This window comes from Carassius gibelio, chromosome A24 (genome assembly GCF_023724105.1).
Source record: "Carassius gibelio isolate Cgi1373 ecotype wild population from Czech Republic chromosome A24, carGib1.2-hapl.c, whole genome shotgun sequence".
Classification (NCBI taxonomy): domain Eukaryota; kingdom Metazoa; phylum Chordata; class Actinopteri; order Cypriniformes; family Cyprinidae; genus Carassius; species Carassius gibelio.
The window spans coordinates 3,546,326-3,572,318 of record NC_068394.1 but is presented as its reverse complement, the minus strand read 5'-3'; the positions used below and the strand labels follow the sequence as shown (position 1 = coordinate 3,572,318).

At 33.8% G+C, this 25,993-nt stretch overlaps 1 protein-coding gene across 1 annotated transcript in view; it reads left to right on the top strand.

The window, feature by feature from the left end:
* LOC127946239 (suppression of tumorigenicity 18 protein-like) overlaps positions 1–25,993 on the top strand; it is a 47,865-nt gene that overhangs the window by 8,635 nt on the left and 13,237 nt on the right. Inside the window, exons 2-11 of the mRNA XM_052542679.1 lie at positions 4,849–4,952; positions 7,282–7,324; positions 10,434–10,464; positions 13,140–13,321; positions 17,214–17,882; positions 20,257–20,391; positions 21,604–21,694; positions 23,047–23,139; positions 23,606–23,805; positions 24,683–24,879. Coding sequence (XP_052398639.1) covers positions 7,282–7,324; positions 10,434–10,464; positions 13,140–13,321; positions 17,214–17,882; positions 20,257–20,391; positions 21,604–21,694; positions 23,047–23,139; positions 23,606–23,805; positions 24,683–24,879 — 1,641 coding nt within the window. The 5' untranslated portion in view covers positions 4,849–4,952. The remainder of the gene's footprint in view (positions 1–4,848; positions 4,953–7,281; positions 7,325–10,433; positions 10,465–13,139; positions 13,322–17,213; positions 17,883–20,256; positions 20,392–21,603; positions 21,695–23,046; positions 23,140–23,605; positions 23,806–24,682; positions 24,880–25,993) is intronic.

Sequence of the window (25,993 nt, the reverse complement as noted above, 5' to 3'; positions counted from 1 at the left end):
CCATCTGACTTTTGCCAAATTTATAAAGTGCCTGATAATATTAATTAGCTTTGTGTGTGTGTGTGTGTGTGTGTGTCTGTGTGTGAGTGACACTGCTAAAAAATAACAATTTGGAGCCATTTTTGAAAATGGGGTTTTTAAAAAAATCTGTATTTTTTTTTCTTCTTCATAGAACTGACACAGTAATGATAAATATTTAATAATGTGTATGTTTATATATATATATATATATATATATATATATATATATATATATATATATATATATATATATATATATATATATATATAAATATATATATAGATATATATATATAGATATAGATAGATTAATTATGATGGCCTTTTGTTTATTTATTTATGAACTATAACTACACAATGTATTTTTATTTTTTTTGTAGAATCTCCATTCCAAAGCTTATTATAAAAACTATTATAAAAACATATATATATTATATATATATTATGATTTATTTTAATCATGAGATGAAGTTTCCTTTTATTTAAAAATTATTTTTTATTTCATAATTTAGCTGCTATTTTCTAAAGTTTTCAAAATGTGCATGATAATGTATAATATCTTTTCTCTGTTTTTTTTATTTATTTATTATAATGAGTCATCTAAACTCAAAATCTAAACTCGTCAACATTAAAGTTGTATTTAGTCATGGGAGTGTTTATCTATTTATGTGCTCCTCTAGAAGACTTTATTTTATTTGTGTATTTATTTCATTTGGTCACTCTTGCAGAATTGTTTGCATAAGCTTTAACTCTGAATGTCTGCATGCACCTGTTTCCATCAGACATCACACAAAAAACAGTTTTTTTTTATCATCTGCTTTTGCTGGCAGATTTCTTCTAGAATAATTTATCAGATGAGAAATGCTTTAAACAGTTGGAAACAAGTGTATCTTTGAAGTTACTCCCACATTAGACCTAGGGACAGATGATGCACTTTAAGGTAATTATACTGAAACTAATTATGCTTGCCCTAGAAAGAAAACATAGCCTCATCTTCCAGGGGCTAACAGAAGTTAAAATAGCAGCTTTTGAGTTCTCAGATTTCACAGTTTAAAGTCTCTGGCATGAACTACATGGAGACTGATATCTTGCGTTTACACACACCCGCCCCTTCTAATCTGGAGCGCCTCTTTTCTTCCCATCTTTCTGTCATTGTTTTCATGCAGAAGGCCTAAATAGTGAGCTTTTTTATCATTGTGAATATCTATATGTGTTTTAGATTCGATCAGTCTTATTTTGACCGAATCTTTAATGTGCATTTAATTAATTTTCACAAATAAAACATAATCGCTCAACTCCACCCCGTGCAAACCTACATCAATTAGTTTGTTTCACACCTCCGCTCGCTTTTAATTTCAAAGAGCATGTAAACAAAACCCCCAACCGCCTTTTCACATTTGCATTCAGTCACAATTATTTTCTTTCTTTCTTCTTCTTTCCCCCTTTTTTTGGGTTACAGTAAGACATTCAGCGCAGTGGAAAAATGAAAGTAAGACGCCACTATCTTTTGCTTTGCGCTTTATTATGCCGCAACAGAAAAACGCTTAGCATGTAAAATGAATGTGGAAATTATTCCTGGGGTAAACTATAAACACACAAGTTACCCCTCCGGCCCCCCACCACCATCCTCCTAGATCAGAGTGTAATTGCCAGTAATCAGGTCTGTTTGCAGCTGATAAAACCTCTCTGAATGAGTCGAACCCTCATTGTATGATGACTCAATTACGCCCGAAGTGGCTCATCAAACCTGGACCATCAGCAGCTTTAATAAATAAGGAGGAACAAACTTGCTGCAGGCGCATTGTGATTCCATTCATTCCATAATTAAATCCATTCCTGGCTTAACCCTTCTCCAGCCGGACGCTTCAGACGAACAAAAAGCGAGAGAGAGAGAGAGATAGAAAGAGAGCGGGTGACCTTGCAGTGAGACCCTGTGTCTTCATAACTCTCTATGTGCGATACGAGCACAGACAGGTGATATGGAGAGAGAGATAGGAGAAGAAAACGCGGAAAGGTGATTGGAAGGAGAGAGGGAGGTGTCTGGGTGGAGATAGAGCTGGAGGTCTTTATTTATTCATTGTTTAGTGCCACATAGTGCTTATTTCGTAATTACACTGAAAGTACAATCTAATCATAACAGTCATTCAGGAAGGACAAGGGCACTGAGTGCGCTTCCCATGTTTGCTACGTTTATTCTTTCTGATTTTTGTTTACTCTCTATCAGAGTCTGGATACAAAGACAACTCTTAATGCAAGTAAAAGAGGACGTTTAATAAAAAAGAGAGAAAGAATGAAAGAAAAAGGCATGCATGTTTAATAAAAAATATTTATGCATTATTATGCAATTTAATAAATACACATTAAATACAAGAAAAAAGTCTATAAGGCAACTGTTAGGAGTCAGGATTTTTATACTCGAAAAAAAAAAGTTTTTAATTGAAATAAAAGAAATTATTTTAAACATTATATAAAAAACATTATATAAAAAAAATAACTTATTTTATTTTAGCTACTTGCCAAGGAAACATTTCTCATTTTCGTTTAATTAAACTTTATACTAAAATAACTCAAAATGAAATAAATATTAATAAAAGCTTTATAGACATACTAAAACTAACTTAACATGAGAAAACTGAAAAAGTCAAATATTAATAAAAATATTATAGTACCTTAATGATACTAATATGAGACTTTTAACCATCAGTTTCTAACATTTCACCACAGAATTAGTTTTTTACTAAAGAATTTGTTATTTATCTACAATTAGTTGATATATTCAAATAGTTTAAATAAATGTAATTCTTGATAAAAATATAAGTTAAAACTCAATTTGTATTTGAGTTACACTTGCCCCATAGACTTCAATTGTAAGTGCATGAATGTCAATGCATGCATTGTTGTTTTTTTCTAATCAACAGGATGCAACAAATATTGTCTCTAAACTTTAACCCATTTGTCTGCATGCCGTTATGAAGATAAAGAAGATATGAGGTTTGATTACTAGCAGTCGTCCCTTGAGCAGTTAAATCAGATGCTGATAACAAACATAATTACCGTATGCACTGTGCACTTGTCTGTTTGTTTGTCTTCTTGTCGGTGATGTTAGCATTCATGTGTTAAAGTGTAGAAATGCTCTGTCTTAATCATAGCGTGTGTGTTTTTGCATTGACCACAAAATGTCATTCTTTTTTTTTTTTTTTACTAAGAAACTGTGCATGTTAACACTAATCTTCTTTGTCTGTGTGTTTTTAAGGGCGGCCGTGTCGTTTATTTGAAACGAATCCCGCCCATTGATGCTCAGAGGCTGTAAAGTGCAACTCTCTCGTTCGGCTCAGACAGGGCTTTGAGAAAAAGAGCAGATGGGTTAGGGCAAAGTGCACTGGCCGCTTACACACACACACGCCAAATCAGGAAGCGCTATCTCCTTGGAGACCGCGAGGCCATGCACATTAGCGGCCCGGCCCTCAGTGGGATGCTGCCTGCATGCAGAAGGGGCCGAGAGAAACCCCCTTTTAATGATTCAGCAGATGACGGGCCACTCAAGGAGAGGGCCGTCTTTCTTCTTATGCTAATGAGTGGCCCCCTCCTCTTCCCGGGCCCCGTGTGGCGGTGGGGGGGAGGGTGGTTAGTGCAAAAGATGCTGGGAGTTTTTAGCCATAATTAGCACAAAGCTCTCTCTTTCTCTCTCTCAAAGCCATAAGGCATGAATGGCTCACCAATAGCGGAGCTCAGGCGTTCTGTAGCGCAGCGTTTAAATTGTCCCGATGCGCGCAAACACACAAAACTCTTCCCGGATTAGCCATATTAATTACACGCAAGCTATTTGATTTGTGTCAAGCAATCAATTTGCATCTTGTTAAGAAAGCCACATGAGGTCTTGTCTGTTAATTCTTCCCAGGTTTCTCAACGCCGCCGTTTGAAACGTTCACAGTTACTGTTTCTATCCCAACAACTCCTGCATGTAGTCATCCAAGCGGAAGTGAATTAAAAAATGAACTGTGTGTCTTTTAAACAGAGTGAACTATAACCTTAAAATATCGAAAGCAAATAAAGCAACCTGACTGTAGTTTTTTTGAGGGGGTTTTATTTTTATAGTGAGTCAAATCAGACATTTTAGAGTAAAAACGGTAGTTTTTAATGTTTTACAGCATATTATTAAACATATTATTTAATATAACTAAAGCAACCTGAGTGCAATAAGTTATAGTATTTTTTTTTTACAGATAGAAATCAATTTTTTGCACATTTTCATGTTTTACAGTGTGTTGACTAAAGCAACCTGTGTGCATTGTTACAGTTATTTTTAACAACTTTTAGACTAAAACAGCATGCAGTCTTCCATCATATAATTTTATTAGACTAAATCAACCTGAGTGTATTGTGCTAGTGATTTTAAACATGTAGAAATAACTTTTTATAGTAAAAAATTGTGTTTTAATGTTTTACGGTGTGTTGCTAATTTTAATTAATATGACTAAAGCAACTTGAATGCATTGAGTTATAGAGATTTTTAACAGGTAGAAATTGCTTTTAGAGTCAAAAAAACAGTCATGTTTTTACAGTGTATTATTAGTCATATCATTTAAGATGACTAAAGCAACCTGACTGCATTGATTTGATAGCTTTTTATAGTAAAAAATGCACATTTGAATGTTTAAAGTGTGTCAGTAATATCCATATAACATGTTTTTTGTGAACATGTTATGACTTAAGGGCACATTTGTGATGTAAAAATTGATTTCACACTAGCGAATCACAAATACTCTGTAAACACCTCAAGCGTAATTCAAGTTGTCACTGACATCTTTTGTCATTTTTTGTCCTCAGAGCATGAAAGTCACACTCACATCTTAGAACAGCTGAAGAAACGTGTGTGTAGTAACCAGAGCGGCCCGTGGGGATCTTAATCATTACAGACCAAACAGCCTGAGGTAAAATGAGTTATTGTTTCTGTAGAGTATAGATGTTGGCCATCGGTAAAGAGTATCTCACACATGCATGTGTAGTTTAAACATTCTTGTTTGTATGTTACATATCATTTTGAGGACTTATAAATTAAATCACCTATATTTTTCATGTTTTTGTGTATTTATATCCTGCATAATCATTTAATGAAAGTATAAAAGTATTGTACAAAACAGTTAAACATGTTGGGTGCAACATCTGTTGTTTTAAAACTGACAGTTTTTGAATGCATAAACACGTATAGTAAATTTGTCTGGTGATTTTATTTTATTTATTTATTTATTTTTTGGGGCAATTCGATTTCCATTTTGGTATAAAGTATAAAAGTACTTATATAAACTATATATAAAAATATATATTTTTGTTTTGCTAAAGTTTTAGTATAAAATATTTTTCAAGTATTTTTCATATTTAAATGATGCATAATCATTAAAAAATATGGGGTATATTTTTAGCAATAGCCCAAAAAAACATTGTATGGGTCAAAATTATTGATTTTTCTTTTATGCCAAAAATCATTAGGATATTAAATAAAGATCATGTTTCATGAAGATATTTTGTAAATATCCTACTGTAAATATATAAAAACGTAATTTTTGATTAGTAATATGCATTGCTAAGATTTCATTTGGAAAAATTTAAAGGCGATTTTCTCATTATTTCGATTTTTTTTGCACCCTCAGATTCCAGATTTTCATATAGTTGTATCTCGGCCAAATATTGTCCGATCCTAATAAACCACACATCAATGAAAAGATCATTTATTCAGCTTCAGATAAATCTAAATTTTTAAAAATTGACACTTAAGACTGGTTTTGTGCTCCATATGGTTTGGTTTTGTAAAGTGGTGATGGTGTAATTTAAGGGATTGTGGGTAGCCAGCTGTTGTCCTAAACGCTCTCTCCTCCTCATGTCAAAGTTACCACGTTCAGAATATCCGAAATATTAAATTACGCAAGCCTGGAAATCTGCGTACCCTTTATTAAAATAAACCCCAGTGCTTGTCAGGCGAATAAAAGATTTGTATTTTTTTTATTTTCTCTCTAACAACGAAACAATACCGAAAACACTAAACAAACCCGTCTCTCGCGGTTTTTAATAGTTTGGGCTTTCAAGAGGTGTTCAGAAAAGCCCGTCTGGAAGCGACAGGCCACTTCTGGTGTGGCGTGTGTTAGCGTGTACACGAGCGAGCGAGTGTAATGAACTAATCAGGTACATTAGTTTTTACAGAATGTAATCTATAGTGTTTGGGAGTTGTTTGTCTCAATAGGGGCCCCCAGTAATCAAAAGTAATGAAGCTATTACGCGTCGGGAGCCGGGAGAGGGCCGGCGTGGCATTAAGAGTGGGCCACATAAAAGGTTTATTAAAGGAAATTAAGGTCCATCAGTGCCACACCTGCTCCCCCTATTATAAATGTATGACAGGTCAGTGGCTTCAATCACAACAGCCAAGCCGAGAGAAGGGGAGATAGGAGTCATGTTTCCCATTATAAGCGAAGTAACAGCCCAGCCAGTGACTCACCGAGCTCACCAGACCCTCCGACCGCTATAGAGCGCCATCAGCCCAGAATAATTACATTTAATAGGTTTTATTTGGGATCAGCAAGGCACTGCTGGCAGAGAGAAACCGAGAGAGAGAGAGGGAGAGTGAGTAGGTGCTGCAGTATTAACAACTCTTTTTGTCTAAACACACACACACACACACACACATTACTACTTTTGTTTGTCACTGGTTTTTGCATTATTATATTTGCGCTCGCCCCTGTCTCACCCTCTTAAAAGTGAAGGCCGGTTTGGCTGTTCTCTGTGTGCTGGCAGTCTGTTGCTGTAGTTTCTAAGTCAATTAAAAAATCAAGCCAAAATATGAAGCATGCCACGCAGAGCATGTAATGACCCTGATCTACTGAAATTTCATTGTCATAAAGTTCACTTACATTTCATTTCTCGTGTTGACATGTCATCGCACGCTTCAGGAGTCATGGAATTGATTAGGTTTTTACCAATGTAATCCTATCATTTGAAACTTTCTTGTTTTAAGATCTGAAGTTGTGACTCCTTGCCGGTGTGCTGTTTGTAAAATAGCATCGCAAATAAAATGCGTGCAATGCAATAAACTCTTTGCATGCCACTAATCTGGCTTACTTATTAATAGCCTAAACTGACAGGAACATAGCCATCAATCTAATAATGAGATCCTGTTGAGATGAATTATTAAACAGGATTATAAATCTCTGCAATTGGAAATTGCTATTTGTTATTAACTTTTTTTTTTTCCATTCTTTTTTTTCTTTCCAGATGGAGTCTGACAGTGAAGAGAATCGCAGTGAAACATGTGATGGTAAGTGCTTTGACATGAGTAAAAAAAATACACTATACATATATTTAATATAATTTTTTAATTTTTTTATATATAGTTTTTATTTTCTAATCTAAAATCTATTAAAGTAAAAAAATATTTATTATGACATAATCTGTCGATATTAGGCAACATTGTGAAACTAGAATTATTATTTCTGCACTAGCTCAACTTTTAAGAACATTGTCAGAAAATGAGAATAATCAAGTTTATTCATATTAAATATATATTAGATTTGAATAAAACCAGTTCATTTAAAATGAAGCACATAGGTTTCTGAACAAAACGTTTTTGGCTGTGTTGTACAAGTAAAAACTTTTTTTAATGATTATGCATCATTTAAATATGAAAAATACTTGAAAAATATTTTATACTAAATCAAATTGGCCAAAAAAAAAAAAACTAAATAATTTTTGATTAGGAATTTCTACATTTTACTTATGTAATTATCAAAAGATCAGTATATTCAATATTGAGTGTACATGTATACATTGTTTTTGTGTGTATGCGTTTCATATTCATATTTTAATGAACATTAACTACTGATCTGTCTAGCATTAAATAAAGTTGTGTATAAAGTGAATAAGTGTTTCACATCATTGTAAAGTTGTATAACCCATTACCTCTGCAACGCAATATTTATTTTATGCAGTTTTTACAAAACAAAAACTCATAACACTCTTTAGAGTGCATTATTAGTTTTTATGAACATGCAGGGATGCATTATATTTGCCCCGTACAAATTTCACATAAAAACATTTGAACATTTCCCATAATGCCTCAGCGACAGCCTTTTGGATGGCTTAGTTCCTCACGTGTGTGCACACCCCCTTTTCCTACGCACATTTGATCTGAAGTGTTAGTTTAACGGTCTCACATCAAATCTGTCAATTTTAATATTAATCCTCTTTGGCTTGGGAAAAACCGCGGCGTTGAATTATGCAGAGACAGTGACTTCATTATGAGGCAATATTCTTTCAAACGAGTTAAGGAGGGTATCCTGAATGGAAAGAGCGGCTAAAGCATGACAGGGGACATCATTATTCAAGTGTTTAGAGCCGCGTACTGTACCTCTCACGAGCGCCTGGCCCTTTAATGTGCCGGTAAAAATTCATGATGGTGTTTTATTGAGTCTTCACCATGGGATTGAGGTGAAGCTGTGAATGAGACATGCTCTCCCACTGACACATATTCCTTCTCTCTCTGTCTGTCTGTACATCTAATGAGACTAGGTTCACAGTGAGGGTTTGAGGAAATATCTTGTTGTCAGAGCTGTGATTATTAAACACTTAAGCAAAGTGAACCAGCATTTTCACCATGCAAATCCAGATATGCACATTCTCTTACACTGTGTAATTGGTTGCTAATATTGCCCCAAGTATTGAGCATCCTAAACATGCTTTATGAAATACATAACAATTCGTTCCTGTCAGAGAGATTTTTACCTTACCTTTAATTGAGTCTGATAGGCTGAAGGGACATGGTAATGGGAGAAAAGATTACATTTCAATGCTTTTGTGTTTGCTTGCAAAACTTTTGCTTTCTCTTGCAAATACATTGCATTGTTTTGAGAAACTTTGCATTCACTTGTCAAACTTTTGGGAAAACTTTTCGGGGGAACACACCGCTTTTGAGAGAGAATGCAAATGTTTTGCAAGAGAATGCAAAGTTTCTTTGGGGAGCGCAAACATTTGCTAATGTTGAACGCAAAAGCTAATGTTTCATGAGAGAACACAAATGTTTTGAGAGAGAATGTGAAGTTTCTTGGGAGAACGGAAAAATTTGGCTAGAAAAAACAATTGTTTTGTGAGAGAGCGCAGATGTTGCGCAAAAGGTGCATATGTTTCACAAGAGAACTCAAAGTTTCTTAGGGTCCACAAAAATTGGCTAGGAAATGTAAATGCTGTGTTAGTGAACGGAAATGTTTTGTGAAAGATCGTAAATGTCTCACAAGAGAATGCTAAGTTTCTTAGGGACCGCAAAAATTTGAATAGAAAAAAACAACTGTGTTAGAGAATGGAAATGTTTCGCGAAAGATCTCAAATGTTTTACGGAAGAATGGAAAGTTTCTTGGTGTAACGCAAACATTTTTGTGAGAAACACAAATGTTTCATAAGAGAATGTAAAGTTTCTTGGTGGAACGCAAAAAAATGTCTAGAAAGTGCAAATGTTTTGCGAAAGATCACAGATGTTTTACAAAAGAATGCAAATATTATACAAGAAAATGCTGTTTTGTGAGGAAATGCAAAATCATTGAAATATAAATCAATATGTCTATTTTCAATCCATCTCATGTTTTTTTTTCACCACATGCATGCAAATTTAACCTAGAAAAGGTCTTTATTCAAGTCAAAAATATATAAATTATAAATAAAAATTATATTTAATAAATAAATAGATACAGTGCATGCATACAATTACACAGAATTGCTTTGTGTTGCGCCAAGAAAAGTCATATAATAAAATATCTCCTTCAGGTAACTGGTGTGTACTACACATTTTTACGTCTTCGTCCTTTTTCAGTGTTTGACGTTAAGTCTTACTTCCTAAGAGAGACGTTACCCAGAATGCTTTAACCTTAAAGGGACAATTCACTCAAAAAGAAGATTTTGTCATTATTTTTGCCTTTGTGTTTGCAGATCGGCATGACTGCATGTATCTCTCATCTGAGTGATTTACTGAGTTTGTCGGGCTGTTTTTACCCATCAAAAGTACTCGAATCTTAGCTAAATTAGGTCTACTGATACTGCATAAGGCCAGATCCTTTCATGCAATTTAAAACTACCTGAAACCTTATTTGCATCTCTGTGTTTTGTATGGATTTGCATCTTTCTTACCACTATCCATAGCTAGACTTTCAGATCACAAGAAGGAGGTTTATTTATGATGTGTTGTGTGCCACACAAGCTGTATCCTCAACATAAGCGTCTATCACCGATTCAGTAGGAGCCTTCATCATTGTGTCCGTCTGAGTGTGACATTAAAGTGAAAGGTGTGTGAAGGATCACAGGCAGGTGCTGGAGGGGCCGGTCTCGCTGGTGGAAATGTAAACACATGTGTTTACTCTTTCTCTCTCTTTTTCTGTTTGCAGTTCTGCCTGACTGCATTGCTGAGGTGCCCAGGTAAGCCAGAATTCACTACCTGCTTCCGAGTGTCAGTTTATGGCTTTTCTGACAGCTTTTACAGCAGACATGCAGTTTTTACAAAGTTGCATTTAAGAATCAGTATTTGGACACTTAAGTCACACTTAAAAAATAAATGAACTGCATTGGATGCAAACTATTAAAGTCGTGTTTGCATATAAATCAAGAGTTTTTCTCTTCTAATTTTTGCCCAGTGTCTTTTAATCTGGTGTCTTGGTGTTTTTTTGTTGTTGAATGAAGTCAATTAGTTAATCTCATTAACAATGAACATGATTAACTAACATATGAAACAGATTTTAAATCATGTGTGAACTATTTAGTTTGAAAAAGTGAACTTGTGTGTCTTTCTTTAAAATAAATGTTTTAAATAAATAAAAAATTCTACAATATAATAAATTCACACAAAGTGTTTGGTGTCTGTAAGATGTGTTTTTGAGTGAAGTCACTTATTTTAAAAATCTACAGTAAAATCAGTAATATTGTAGAATATTATCACAATTTAAAATAACTGTTTATATTTGAATATATTTTAAAATTGAATTTATTTCATGGATAAAAAGCATATATTCGGCATCATTACTCCAGCCTTCAGTGTCACATGATCCTTCAGAAATCATTATAATTTGCTGATTTGCTATTGTACATGTTAATATGCAATAGTGCCGCTTAAAAGAAATTGTGGAAACATTACAAATATAATATAATATAATATAATATAATATAATATAATATAATATAATATAATATAATATAATATAATATAATATAATATAATATAATTAAAACTTACTTTTATTTAATATTTTATAGCTAGGTTCTCATACATTAAGTGTGACTTAAGTATTCAAATACATTTTGGGGCAACGGTAGTTTTTGTAATTTTTTTGCATGCACCTTATTATTAAACGGATTTAAAATGTATTTATTTTAATTCAGTGAAAGTTGTTTCATGCACTTCACTGTGCATTTTGTGTCAAACGCCACTCCAACCTTTTTCATGATATCAGCCTACAGCAAACATTTGATTCTCTGTATCATTGCTTATTATGCAGCGTGATAGCTGATAATAGCAACAGATTTCTCATTGAAAATAATGAGCCAGTTCATGCTTGAGTGTTTTGGACTCTGTGTTCACACATAAGTTCACACATGAGGATCTGCGATTCTGATTTTCTTAGTCACATCTTGCAGGGAATTTCAGATGCTGCCCTGATGAGTTTTGAAACAAACTCGCTGCCCCAAAGAGTATGAAATGCATTTCACCACCCATTCTACTTCCTTGACATATTTTTTAGTGTGAAACATGATGTTCAGCGAGACAAAATCCTGGGCGAGGCTTGATTTGATCCATCGGGAATTGATTGGATGGTGAAAAGTGGTTTCTTATAAGTGGTTGGAGGACAGGGATTGAAAAATAAGAAGGCCAAAATGGAAAGTCGGTTCAGAGGTGGAATTATTAGTGATTACATTTTTGTCTTTAGTCTAATGTGTCCCAACTAATCATATGAAAATCAGACTAGAAATGTTATGAAAGGAAAATATATTTACCAATATATTTCTTAAAACATATTGTGATATATTGTAATATATTATTTTCCCTTTTTATTTTCTAATATATTATATATTTGAATACATTGAATAATATATTGATGATACATATATATCATATAATATAATGCAAAATATAAAAATGATTGTTGCTTTCAATATATTGCAATATATTGGAAAAAATTCATATTAAATCCCATATATAAGAATATATGCCTATTATATTACATGACATTCTCCAATATACTGCAATATATTTTTGTTTCATAAGGGAAGAAACATCATTAATCCTCCATTAATTGTTCACCATTCAAAAGTTTGGGGTCTGTGATATTTTTTATGTTTTTGAAACAAGTCTATTATTTTAAATTCTTAAAAATGAAAAAATACAGTAACTGTGAAAGTAATCAGAAATCAGTAATATTGTAGAATATTATCACAATTTAAAATAATTGATTTCTATTCAGTCTTCAGCGTCACATGATCCTCCAGAAATAATTTTAATATGCTGATTTGCTGCTCAAAAAAACAAATATTTATTTTTATTATTATTAATGTTGAAAACACTTGTGCAGCTTAATATTTTTGTGGAAACTATAATTTTTTTTTTTTTTCGGGATTCTTAGAATTATTTAGAATTCTTAGATCAATAGAACGTTCAAAAGAACAGCACTTACTTGAAATAGAATTTTGTAGCATAACTTTTCACTGTCACTTTTCGTCAATTTAATACATAAAAGTACTATTAAAATATAATAATAATAAATTATACTGATCCAGAACTTTTTAACTCAACCAACCAAAACACCGATCTGAGGAACATCAGAACATCATTTTTTTTTTTTTTTACTTTTTAAAGCATCATAACTCAAGGACCTTATAACAAGAGTTTTCTTTGCTAAATCTTGTGCTAAATTTGGCACAATCTTCAAGACTTCTAAAGTGTCTAAACAAAGCTTTGACATCTGAAAGAACCAAAACCTGCAGTCCACCACCTCACGGGTCAGATTCATCACATATTTGCGCCTCCACCAATCACAAGCCAATCTCAGTAGATTTGTGACATGACACGCATCTATTAAATGACCCTTGTGTTCTGCTTTCAGCTTGCATCTCGGAGCGGGTAAAAGGCGGGCGTCTGCAGAAGGGGCCCGCGGGGCGCCAGTCAACAAGAGGAAATCACTCCTGATGAAGCCCCGACACTACAGTCCCAGTCCCTGTCCCAGCGAGGAAGACCTGGCAAGCGCTCAGGACAAAGACGAGCCCAGGAACACTGACACTCCAGCAGGTAGACAGATGTCCTGTTGTTTGGTCTGTTTTGATGAACAATTGACGCTGAATTTTAAACTACCATCTGTTGCATTCATATATTTGTTTCCCTCCTCCTCCTCCTCCTTCATCTCCTCTCCCCCTCCCTCACGGCATCCATCTATTCGTCCATCACGTTCGTCTATCACGCCGTCCCAGGGAAGTTATGTTTTTTCATGCATCCGTTGTCCAGATTAAGGCGATTTCCTCCGCTCGACATCTTTGAAACCCCGGATTAAAAACTCGGTGGCGTGGTTAAAGTAGCTGCCACCGGGTTATTTATGCAGCCTGGAAAAGTGTTTTTTTTTTTTTTTTTTAAGCAAGTGTGGTTGCTTGCATAATTATGCAAATAGGGTAACTGAGAATAGAATGCACCAAATTATATTGTGCCTCGTTTGACAAAAGAGTGTGATCATACACTCCAACAACAAAACATATTTGGCAACAAAGGCACGGAAGCGTTAAAGTCGACATTACGTTTTAAAACAGTCTCCTTTCTAGAAACAAAATGCTGCCGTTTCCTAATGAATCAAATTATGAGCATGTTGGCAACAATACCCATGCTTTACATGTGTACCTTCCACACCCCTATAATCTGCACTTATTTGGTATATTTTTAACGATGTAACCAAGCAACAAACGTAATTGTCCCTTTCGAAAGCTTTTGTTAGACCATCGAACGCAGCCCAAATATACATAATTAGGCATAATGTGTGCGGCTCATTATTGGACACATGTGGGTTGTTAAATGGACAACAAAATAGCTCAATAAATTGAACGGCATCATTGGAAATGGAATTTATTTGTTTCTCTGATTTCATATTATCCACAACAATCATAACCTTGTTTTTTTTTCCCCCAACCCTCCTCCTCCTTCGAATTTATAGTATGATTTTCAGAAGTTGCAATAGGAAAATCTCATTTGTCGTATTTCCCTGCTGTCTTGCGACATGTTTGCTCTGCGTTTTGCCAAAGTGCACTAGTGAACAAGTGCTGGTGGAAAAGAAAACGATTCAAAGACGTAATGCGCCGGGTGTGACTGGGAGTGGATGGCGACTGGGACCGGAGCGAAATTAATGGATCTGTATGGGGACGAGAGGGGTATGTGAATGTCATGAGGAAAAAAAGGGAAAAGGAAAGGCAGGGGAGAAATTAAAGGGGTGTAAGGCTTCTATTTGGTGCTGTTATGTGTGTGTGTGTGTGTGTGTGTGTGTGAGTGACTCCAGCCAAGCTTCTGGTCTCCATACACACAATGGTAATGGTTATTCTGGAGTATAAACCATTCACCTGTTCCAAAACACAAGCCACTCTCTGCATCCAAGCATTTTTCGCCCTTGTTCGCTCCAGTCTTTTTTTTTTTTTTTTTTTTTGGTCAGGGCTGTATCTCCATCTGGATGGCACAGAACTCCTAATCATCTGCTCTGTTAATTGTGTCTTAGCATAACTGGCGAACTTTTCCTCTGCGCTGGACCGCTGTGGGTTTTCACACCTCAAACTGCAGACAAAAGCGACAAAATCAGGAAATCGGACGCTTTTAAGTGCATTCGCTGCGGTATCCAATGGGTTTCGGCACCAGATGCTTTGTGTTCCTGCTTGATTCTTGAAATAAGAAATTAAAAATATTACATTTTAAAGTTAAATCTGTTCAATATGTTCCTGTTTTGGTGCCACCCTTTTACAAAAAGACTAGCCTGATTTCATTCAGATTTTATAGCTGTGTGGTCAAGAAGTTGTATTTTAAGTTGTATAAAATATAAAAATCTTGTAGTTTTTTTTTTGTGTTTTTCAGTACAAATATCTTAAAATACTTAAAGATAAATTGACTTGAGGAGGAAAATTACTTAAGATATTAAGTCTTCAGAAAAAACGATCAAGTTTATCAGTAGGGTAATACAAAATAAACATAAGATTATTTTTGTTTATTTTTAGCAGATATTTTTTCTGTTTTAAACAAACTCACTTAATGTTGATACATTTTTTCAGAAAACAATACTTAATATCCTAAGTCATTTTGCCTTTAAGTAAATATTTAAGTAAATATCTGCACTGAAAAACAAGAAAAAAATGTTTTCAGTGTATGTGTAATTTACATACAAACGTTTTAAACATATTTACGTGTTGTTTATATGTTTTTTTTAATGTATATGATAAGTACTGAGTGGTTTGTTGCCAAAACTAAGATGAAATGGATCATTTATGTAAAGAATATTATTGAACATTGATTAATATCAATCTTGACTTAAAAGTGTGGGACAGGTTTCATCTCTCAAGAATCAGCGCTGTAACATTCGACACATACAATTGGATGCAATTCCAAAAATAAAAAACGAACGAGATTAACTACCCTTTCCTCAAGAAGCATGCATAAAACTATAATTATCTGCACAAACAGAATCAAAATTTAGGTTGTGTGTTAGCATTATGCCTCCACATTCGTGCAGCGCCAAAGTAGACCTCTGTGACATTATGCCGGAGTTTGGCATGGTATAAACGAATCGGCAAGCACACTCTTACCCCTCAAAGCCTGGTTTCCATTTTTGGCAAAAGACGGGTGAGATTGTAAATGCCACTGAGCTCTCTATCCCCCATTTAGGGATGTTTTTTGGGGGGGATTAAAAGCAGGACTACTTTATATGCTCTTTAAGACTAGCAACTGTTTGTTAAGGCAGTATGATCCCATTAGAAGCCACTGAAACCGCTTGTGGCGGCAGCCAAAATGCTCTAATATCTAATCAACTCAGTGATTGCATATGGTTTGGAGGGTGGCATAAGGCTCTCTAAGAGGATAGATGCATCTCATGCTTACACTGTATTTTAAACTTTAAGCCCTACAGTACCCAAAGAGCTTTAACCCCGGCGGGTGAGTTTCAGAGAGATCAGTAGTGGATTGTAAATCAGTCCAGCTGATAGATTCTTTTGTTAATCATTGACTCGATTATTTAATATAATCGGGTCCGTTGAGATTCCAAAGAGTCCTTTAAAGGTGATTTTAAGGGATAAAAGGACTGAGATTTGTCAAAATAGGACTTACTCACCCTATAAACCCTAGGCTTTATGGATTTATCAGAAGTGGTACAGTAGTATAGTAAATCATGCTTCTTTCTGATTAGCGTTTACAGCTTTATATCATGTAGACTTATCCTTTGCGGATGTGGAAACATTTTTTTTTTTTTTCAGTACATGTATCCTGTTTTAGCAAGTTGCACTTTAATAAATACAGTTACGTAATCGAACAAATGTAAGATTAAATTAGACGGGGAAATGTTTATTTATTTATACTCATGTATACATTTTATGTTATTTGTTTTTAAGGTTAAGTAATATATATATTTCAGTTAATATTCTGACGTTTGGATGGAAACTAGATGGCTTTTTAAACTAAAGTTTTTCTTATGCACTTGGGACTCTCACAATGTTTTCTTAACAAAATGCACAAAGTTCTATTTTTTATTTTTATTTTCTAATTTTCCCATTTGTATGATTTTTTAAAATATCTTTCTCTTATTTATTACTTATTTATTATTCCCTTTACATTTTTTAAGTCGTAATGTTTTACTGACAATATTTTTCATTGTAAATTTTCACATTTCTATCATTTGTTCTATTAATTTAATAATTTTATTGAATTAGTTTTTCATTTGACCAAAGAGTCACAGTTGAAATGTGATAAAGCCCGTATTTGGTTAGTTCTTAAGGTTTGTTATATTTAGTTCCCCTTCATGTTTTTCTCAAGTTGTCGTGTTTGTCAAAACCTGTGATTTTGAAGGCTCTGAAAACCATCTTGTTAGTAGCTTTCCTCCAAACACAATCATGTAATGAGCTCTTGCTGAGGATCCATCAATTAAAACCCAGCCCGTTCTTCTGTTTCTCAGATGAGGACCTCAGCGGTGGTGATGTTCTAGAAGACACTATTTATCACAACACAAAGTCTCACCACTTGTTGTCATGGTCAGAACAAACGAGTAAATGTTCGCCAAACCTGGATGAGCGAGAGGAGGAGGAGGACTTTGAAGACAAAAGCCAGGAGGAGATCAGAGCCAGTTATCACCCGTCTCCAGACACAGAGGCAGATGAAGAAGAATGGAGCTCTCCTCCGTCTCTAACGAAGGTCAACGGGATCCATCACAGCCCCAGTCAACCTGCAGACGATACTCTTATGAAGAGACTCCGAATTGGACAGCAGTTGCACGAAGATGCCCTCTCTGCTTACATGAACAGAAACAGTGCAGGGATCTTGATGGAGGAGTATGGCTCTGGAAGAGAGTTCAGCGACAGTGAGGAGGAGCTCCAGACGCCCAGGACGGAGGAGCGAGGAGGTGTTTGGGGTCCGGGTCTGGTGGCCAGACGTCTGGAGCTGGACAGGGCCCGACTAAACCTCAGTCTTCTAGAGCAGGCCATGGCGCTTCAGTCTGAACATAGACAGGTCCTTCACAGTGCCTACAAAGACATGGACCGCTTCCTCCTGGAGCAGATGAACCATGAACGGAGACAGCAGAGGATGTTGGAGATAGACGCTCGAGCCATGTACCACAGCAGCAAAGGTGAGATTTTCATTGATTTTTAATAGTTTAAATTCTGTAAAAATTCTGGTTCCTCAATCGTTTCATTTACAATTCTTTTAGTACTAAGGGAAAATTATATTTAGGATAAAGAAATGCAATTCCATTGCCAAATGAAGAGATGATTCCTTAGAATTAGAAACTTAGAATTAGACTTTAGAGGCATAAATAAAGTCTAATCCAAAAAACAATACAACAATGCTTAACAAAGACAAGTTTGGTAATGTATTTTGTTTATTAACTTAATTTAGTTATCTTTAAATACATGTTGTCATATAAAAACTAATTAGTAACTCGCAGTTAGTTCCATGTGTTTGATTCACTAAAAAAACTAGCTTGTATGAGTCATTTGTTTGAGAATTGGAATACTGTGGTTGCACTGTACGCTTTAGGTTCACTAAAATGACTCATAAGAGTCATTCAAAAAGGATTCGCAGTTGAGCGTGCTGAACGTGTTTGATTCACTAAAATAAAAAATAAGAAAATAAGCTGACTGGCGAGTTTTTTTTTTTTTTTTAGAATTATCATTGTCTTTGTTACTCTGTTATGTGTGATGTATTTATTTTTATTTTTTATTTTTTTATTTTTTGTATTATTTATTTCTATTTACTTTGGGGATTAGGTTGTGAAATATGAAGCATATGTCAATGTATCACTTGTTTGTTTTGTAAAAACATTCAATAAATATAATGTTCAAAAATAAATAAATAAATAAATAAATAGAACCGGCTCATTAGAGTCATCCATTCTGGAATTGGACTGCACTGGTCGCGTTGTTTTTTATATTCGCTAAAAAGAACCGACTCAGAGTAATTCAGACAAGCTGTAGTAAACATGTAGCCTAAGCTGTAGCCTAAATGTTTATAACAGTAAATTCATTAAGCGCCTGGACTTTACTACTTGCACGGTACATGTTTCTGATTTGCCAAAAAGAACCGGCTCATTAGAGTCATTTATTTGGCAGTCAGACGTCACTAGTTGAACTGTATGTTATATGTTTTGGATTCTCTAAAGAACAGACTCATTTCAATTCATTCAGCAGTCAGGCTTCACTAGTCGCGCTGTATAATATATTTCTGAATCGCTAATTATTTGCGCTGTATTTTTTGTAGTAGTAGTCTTTTGTTCCCTTATAGTAGGACATATTGCAGGAAACTTTCAGTGTGTTGTAGTGGTTTTAGCTCGATATTTCGTCCACATTGGCAGTGCAGTGTTTCACTAATTAACTAAGAACAGCAAATATGGGGTTCTTAATGCTGATCAAAAATTGGTATTTACTTCAAAGGAAAGTAACGTTAGCCTATTCTGTCAACACCTTACCGTACTTTCTTTGGTAACACTTTACAGTCAGGTTCCATTTGTTTATAAATGTTAACTAATGGGTTCTGACTGTAAAGTTTCACTTTTTCTTTTTTTAGTTGTAGCCTATCTGGTCTGTAAAAATATCTTTAGATCCAGGGTGCCAATTAAGTAGCCTATGCATAATTAAAGCTTCACTTGTAAATATTAAGATGCATTTCTGTAGCTCTGACTCATTTTAAATAAAAAATTTGGCAGCCCCTGAAATAGTTTATATTCATATTACTTGAGGGGTTGAAGAATAGGAATGAATCGAATGAGCCAATGATTCAGTGAGCCATTCATAAAGACAGTCACTTGCTTCTGCTTCTTTTGAGTATAGTTTCTTTCTTCCTTTAAATCATTATTCAGTATTAGAAAATCTTATTTCAATATAAAAAAGATTTTTTTACACTGAATTAAAAATTTCTTTCTAAAGCGTAAATGGAACACTGTTTAGATCTATATGTGTTGGTGGTACGCTTTATATTACATGCGTTTTTGCAATAATGTTACAGTTTCAACACATATAAAGAAAGATACATAGAGAGATTATAGCCCCGAGGGATAGATAAATCAAATCCTCTTAGGTGCTAAAAACTATTTGCCAACCAAATATTAAATAGTAAATAACCAATGTTTTATAGAAAAAGAAAAAAACACAAGTAGGCCTAAAAGAAGAAAAAAAACTCTGGATTTTTATCTGTATCAGACAGATATTTTACCATGAGCATAAATTAAGTCATAAATCCTAGTAAAGTATCTCTGATGTGAGCTTTAAGCACTTTGATTCTTGCGTTGACTGCTGTTTAATGGGTAATCTCTTAAAATAATCTCTCTATGGATCAGCGCTAAGAAACCACAGCCTTAACTAATGTCACGGATGAATACATACACACTCAACATGCTGTTACAGGACACGCTTCAGCTTACAAGAAGAGGAGCATGACAGGATGGGATCAACTATAACTATACGTTCATGAAGAGCACTGTTTGTGTGTGTGCATGTGTGTTATAGATTCCCCTCGGACAGAAAAGAAAGACATCAAATGTCCGACCCCGGGCTGTGATGGGACGGGTCATGTGACAGGCCTCTACCCTCATCACCGGAGTCTATCAGGATGTCCCCACAAAGTCAGAGTGCCCCCAGAGAGTGAGTCTGTTCTCATGTTACGCATCACTTCCCGAGGACATTAGACACATTTCCTCCCTTCACAGCAGAACAATACAAACAGAACAAATACAATTAGTGACAACAGCACTGTGATCATTTTCAGCCCATAAATATTCATGTCATATTAATGATGGAGGTTTAGTTGTACAGATACTGTGGGACAAAAGATAACATGGCGATTGCTTAACTATCCAGCCTCTGTTATATTCAGTGAATATTAGAGACATTACATGACGTGTATTTAATTTAAATGCATGCTACAACAATATCAAACAGTTATTTCTGTGATAGAAAATGCAAGATTTTAAAACATTATATAGAAATAGTTTTGCTTTAATTTTTTTAATTTTTAAATAAATAAATAAAAGTTACCATTGTTTATAACAGCAGATGTGATAAAATGCTGAAAATATTGATTAAATAATTAAATTGATTAAACATGATAGACATAGATTAAAAAAAAAAATTAAATTTTCGAGATTTCAATTAGTCAAAAATGTCTCTAATAAAAAATACACAAAATTTCACAAATATGTCATTTACATGGATGCATTTCATGTATTTATTCCTTATCTTGAGCTTTCCAGTAGAAAAAATGCTTCCTCTTTTTTTCTCAAAGACATTTTTTAGTCATCAAAACAAGTGAGGTTTGATTTCCTGCGGTAGGCGAATTAAAAATGCATTCTGGAAACAACTTTCCACTTGCTGTTTTCTCCATTTGAGAGAAGCACAACAAACATTCGCCATTAAACAGTGATGTGACAAAAGGAACAGAAAATGTAATTAAGTTTTTTTCTCTTTTTTCCTCCAATATGAAAGCATGTACTCATAAACCAGAGGCAGCATTCTGCAAATCAAAGGACCTGCGCATGCAGCCTAGAAAGATGGGCACATCCTCCGAACTAATTATGAACAGACTAAAAACTTACTAAGGATAGTACTTCAACAATATGTGTGTGTCTCTTAAATGGTTATCAAAATGCATTTGTAGTCATGATGTTTTTGCATGTTCATATTTGAAGACAGAGACAATTTTTAAGTTGTAAAAAAATGGCATCAGAAAATTTATTTAGCATGAAAAGTTGGAAAAGCTGCAATAAAAGTGAATACCAAAAAATGCAAATTAATGAAACGCCTTTTCTTATTTTACAGCTGTTCTTTTGATAAACATTATTCTCTTGTTTCTTACAGTCCTCGCCATGCATGAAAACGTCCTCAAGTGTCCGACCCCTGGCTGTACAGGAAGAGGTCATGTCAACAGTAACCGTAGCACGCACAGAAGGTCTGCACAATGACAACAGCTAGTTATTTTAGGATCATTAAAATATTAGTTTTTAATAATATTGTGAATAATTTATATACTGTATATATATATATATATATATATATATATATATATATATATATATATATATATGTGTAGTGTTTAGATTTTTATTTAAAGTTTTAGTAATTTTGCTATGTGTATTTGTCATTTTTATTTTTATTAAAAAATTTTATTATTATAAAAAAAATATGATTTTATAGTTCTTTATGGATGCCCGTTTTTGACATGGAATCAAAAAAAAAAAAAAAAAGTTAATTGCGACAATTCTGAAAAAAAAAAATAAATAAATAAATAAAAAAAAAAAAAAAAAAAAAAAAAAATATATATATATATATATATATATATATATATATATATATATATGTGTGTGTATATATATATATATATATATATATATATATATATATATATATATATATATATATATATATATTAGGGCTGTTAAATGATTAAAATTTTAATAGTGATTTTTAATCACTATTTGCAATTACACCTGAATCCTAACCATTTTTTTTTTCTGAAATGCATACCAAAAGATAAATAACAGGACACAGATACATAATTTTCATGTATTGATTCATCAATATGGTGTTTTTTTTTTTGAATTTCAAAAGTTTAACATTTACTTAGATCAAATTTACCTGAGCACTATATCAAACCATTCCATTTAACTACAGATAGTGTAAGAGTTTTAGGTGAACCAGTGGTTAAATATAGCCACATATCTATGAAATTATGCATAGAGAAACTCGAAAGAATGAACTCAGAAACACAAACACTACTGTATATATATATATATTTTATTTCAGTAAAATTTCAACAAAAGCTTTTTTTATGGATTTACTCAACAATAAATTAAATTACATTATTAATTTCTTTACAATCCTCCTTGCTCATTATAAGCAGATTTGCATAGTTAGCAGTGGGGAGGTGAAATTTGGTAAAATGAAATGATGAGTGGTTTAAAATAACATTAGCAGTTGACAACATCTGCAATTTGACCCAAAGAAAATGCATTGTTACTATATTTTGCACTGATTTAATCCACCTTAAAGCACCAGACATGTTCATTTACCCAAAAAAGAGCTGCGCTTGCATTGAAACCTGCAATTATATTTGCTTAAAAAGAATCATGAAGTTTCTCTTTATCAGGAAAAATCCAATGACACTTAACAAGTCAATAAAACACTGCCATGTTTATTGCATAGGAACTATTGGATTCTTTTTAATTGTACAATTACTTAAAATTCAATTAAAATAAAGTTAACAACCCAGAGAAGCCTAACTTCTGATGTCTGTTTTCACAGTCTCTCAGGCTGCCCGATAGCTGCTGCAGAAAAGATCTCCAAACCGCAGGAGGATCCTGTAAAGTGCAGACAGATGGCAGAGAGGATGACGAGGTAAGAAACCTTCATCTAGACGCAGTCTTATGGAGCTCTTGATTCCTTTACAATCAAGCAGGTTGAAAGTATGTTCATAAGTATACTTTCTGAAAGATAATTATAGACATCTGACATTTTAGAGCTTCAGATTATATAGATATATAATTTCATTTGTTTGGGAATGGTTTATTAAAGATGTAGTGTGTCTTTTCTTAAATATAATATAAATTAAAAAAAAATTACATTTATGCATTTAGCAGACGCTTTTATCCAAAGCGACTCACAGTGCATTCAGGCTATCAGTTTTTACCTGTCATGTGTTTCCGGGGAATCAAACCCCCAAACTTACGCTTGATAATGCATTGCTCTACCAATTGAGCTACAGGAACAGTGTATTTCTTATGCTAAAGAATAAGCAGCAATAGAAACATGTTTTAAAAACATTAATGCAATTCTGAAGCCTTGATGTTTCTCTTCTATTCAGACCTTTAGGAAACATGAAGAAGTTTGACTTCACGTACAGATTTGCTCATCCTATGGCAGCGTTGCAGGCCAGCATGGCCAAAGACATGGACAGGTACACTAAAGGCCACTTCGACTACGCCAGTTTTGACGCTCAGGTCTTTGGCAAGCAGGCTCAGATGGCATCCGACCAGAGGCATGAACCTCCACGCTTTCCTGACAGTGAGTCTCAGTTTTGTCTCAAATCAAAGGTTATTTACCCAGCATGCACTGGCATTAATATTTAAAAAAGTGGCATCATGTGTGACTTCAGAGCTGTACATGTACATTCAGCACTCTGCTTCTATCTATCTATCTATCTATCTATCTATCTATCTATCTATCTATCTATCTATCTATCTATCTATCTATCTATCTATCTATCTATCTATCTATCTAATGTCTTAATTCATATTTATATTCATAATTCATAAGCATATTTATGTTTACATTGTTATACATTAAATTAATAAATATGTATTTAATATTAATAACATTCATCTAAATCATATTATGCATCAATTTTTGTTTACATGTAATTTGTTTTATGTAATTTATTACATTTATATAAATATATAATCAATAAAATATACAAATATAACTAATAATTATATGATATATTATTTTACATTATCTTTATGATTTAAAAAAAATAGTTTATGAAGTATAACATTATTATTTTTTGCAATCGTAGTTGCATATGCATTATTTGAATCAAACATGTATATTATAAAATTAATATATAAATAAATCTATAATAAAAACTATTATAGAAGTACATTATATTAATAATAATGATTTTATATATTTAGAGAGAGAGCACATGAGAGATTTATATTGACCTTTTTATCTTTTTGTGATAGTAATAGTTAAAACACATTGTAGAAAGCATTTGCTTATTAATAAGAAGTTCAGTGTATATATATATATATATATATTTTTTTTTTTTTTTTAATCTACCTTCACTGATGTGGGGTAGTAGTTCTTCAGTCTATCTATCCACAATCACTCTCCCTTGATTCCTCTTTTTCGGAGCATTAACTGTACCTACCCTTTCCAGCCGCTCAGTTCCCCTGTTTTCTGGGTCCCGGAGGTCATGTGATCATGGCCGGAGACAACAGCCCCAGTCGCCATAAAGCCCAAAGCAACGCCCTCCAGTCCAACATGGCATCCGCAGCCATCCTCAACCTCTCCACCCGTTGCCGAGACAACAGCGAGGCCCCGCCCCCCAGCCGGCCCCTGGCATCAGCCACAAAGGTAATCAAATTAGAGCACTCAGAAAAAGGTATTTAATGTGGTCATTCTGAAACAACTGTGATTTGTGTATGAAAAAGAGGAGTAACATCAAAAGACACTTTTTGGCACAGAGAACTGTGTTGCCTCTGGTGGCACAACAACAAGAGAGTGGGAGCTTTTTTTTTTCTGGTTCCACACTGGCCCTAAAGCTTTAAAGGAGAATTTGTGTAATCACATCAAAAAGAGTTGGGAGGAATACAATCACAGCTTCTGTCTCTATGACAGTTATAAGGCTTTTTGTCAAACATGTGGCCGTGCATTTGATTTCTGCTTGTGCTGATGGTAATGTTGGGTCTTTCTCTTGTTTGCAGGAGAGAGAGAGAGAGAGGTTTTTTTTTTAGTTTTTTCAGTGCAGATGGTCGAAGACATTTTGCTAAGTAATATATTATCCTAGATAAGCTTGCACAGATCCTTTGGTGTTGATCTCTAACAGACGATCTATGAGAAGTTGGATTATATCAATTGGTTGTGGATTAATAGACATCACTCTTTATTTCAATTAAATAAGGAAAGTCTACACAGTCTGCCAGATTATGTATGTTGCAGTGTGAAAATGTTTTTTTGTTTCTTTTATCAAGCCTGGTTCTTAATAGAAAAACAACCAGTTGATACGCATATATAAATAAATAAAATGGAAAAATCATGGAAAGCATGTTTAAATCCAGTTTACGACATTTCCTGTATTCTTATTTTCTCTCAGACAAAAGTGGAATGATGCCAAAAACGTGAGCTTTTATAATCATAAATACACATTCCTGAAACTGTAAGAAAACATAGTTATAAGAAAACATTATAAAAAAAAAAAAAAAACAATACAGGATCCTAATGCTGTGTATTTTAGTAATAATTAGAAACATAACATATTGTTTGATCAATCTGGTATGATACATTTGATGTGCTGTACATTATATATTTTTGAATATACAGCCCCCTTTTAATAGAAAAACAAACTGTTGATACACATATATTAATAAAAATGGTTAAAACAGTCAAAAGTATATTTAAAAAGCATGCTGGAGTCATGGCCTAGTGGTTTTGGGCAAAGCACGTTCGAATCTGGCCTGCAACATTTCCT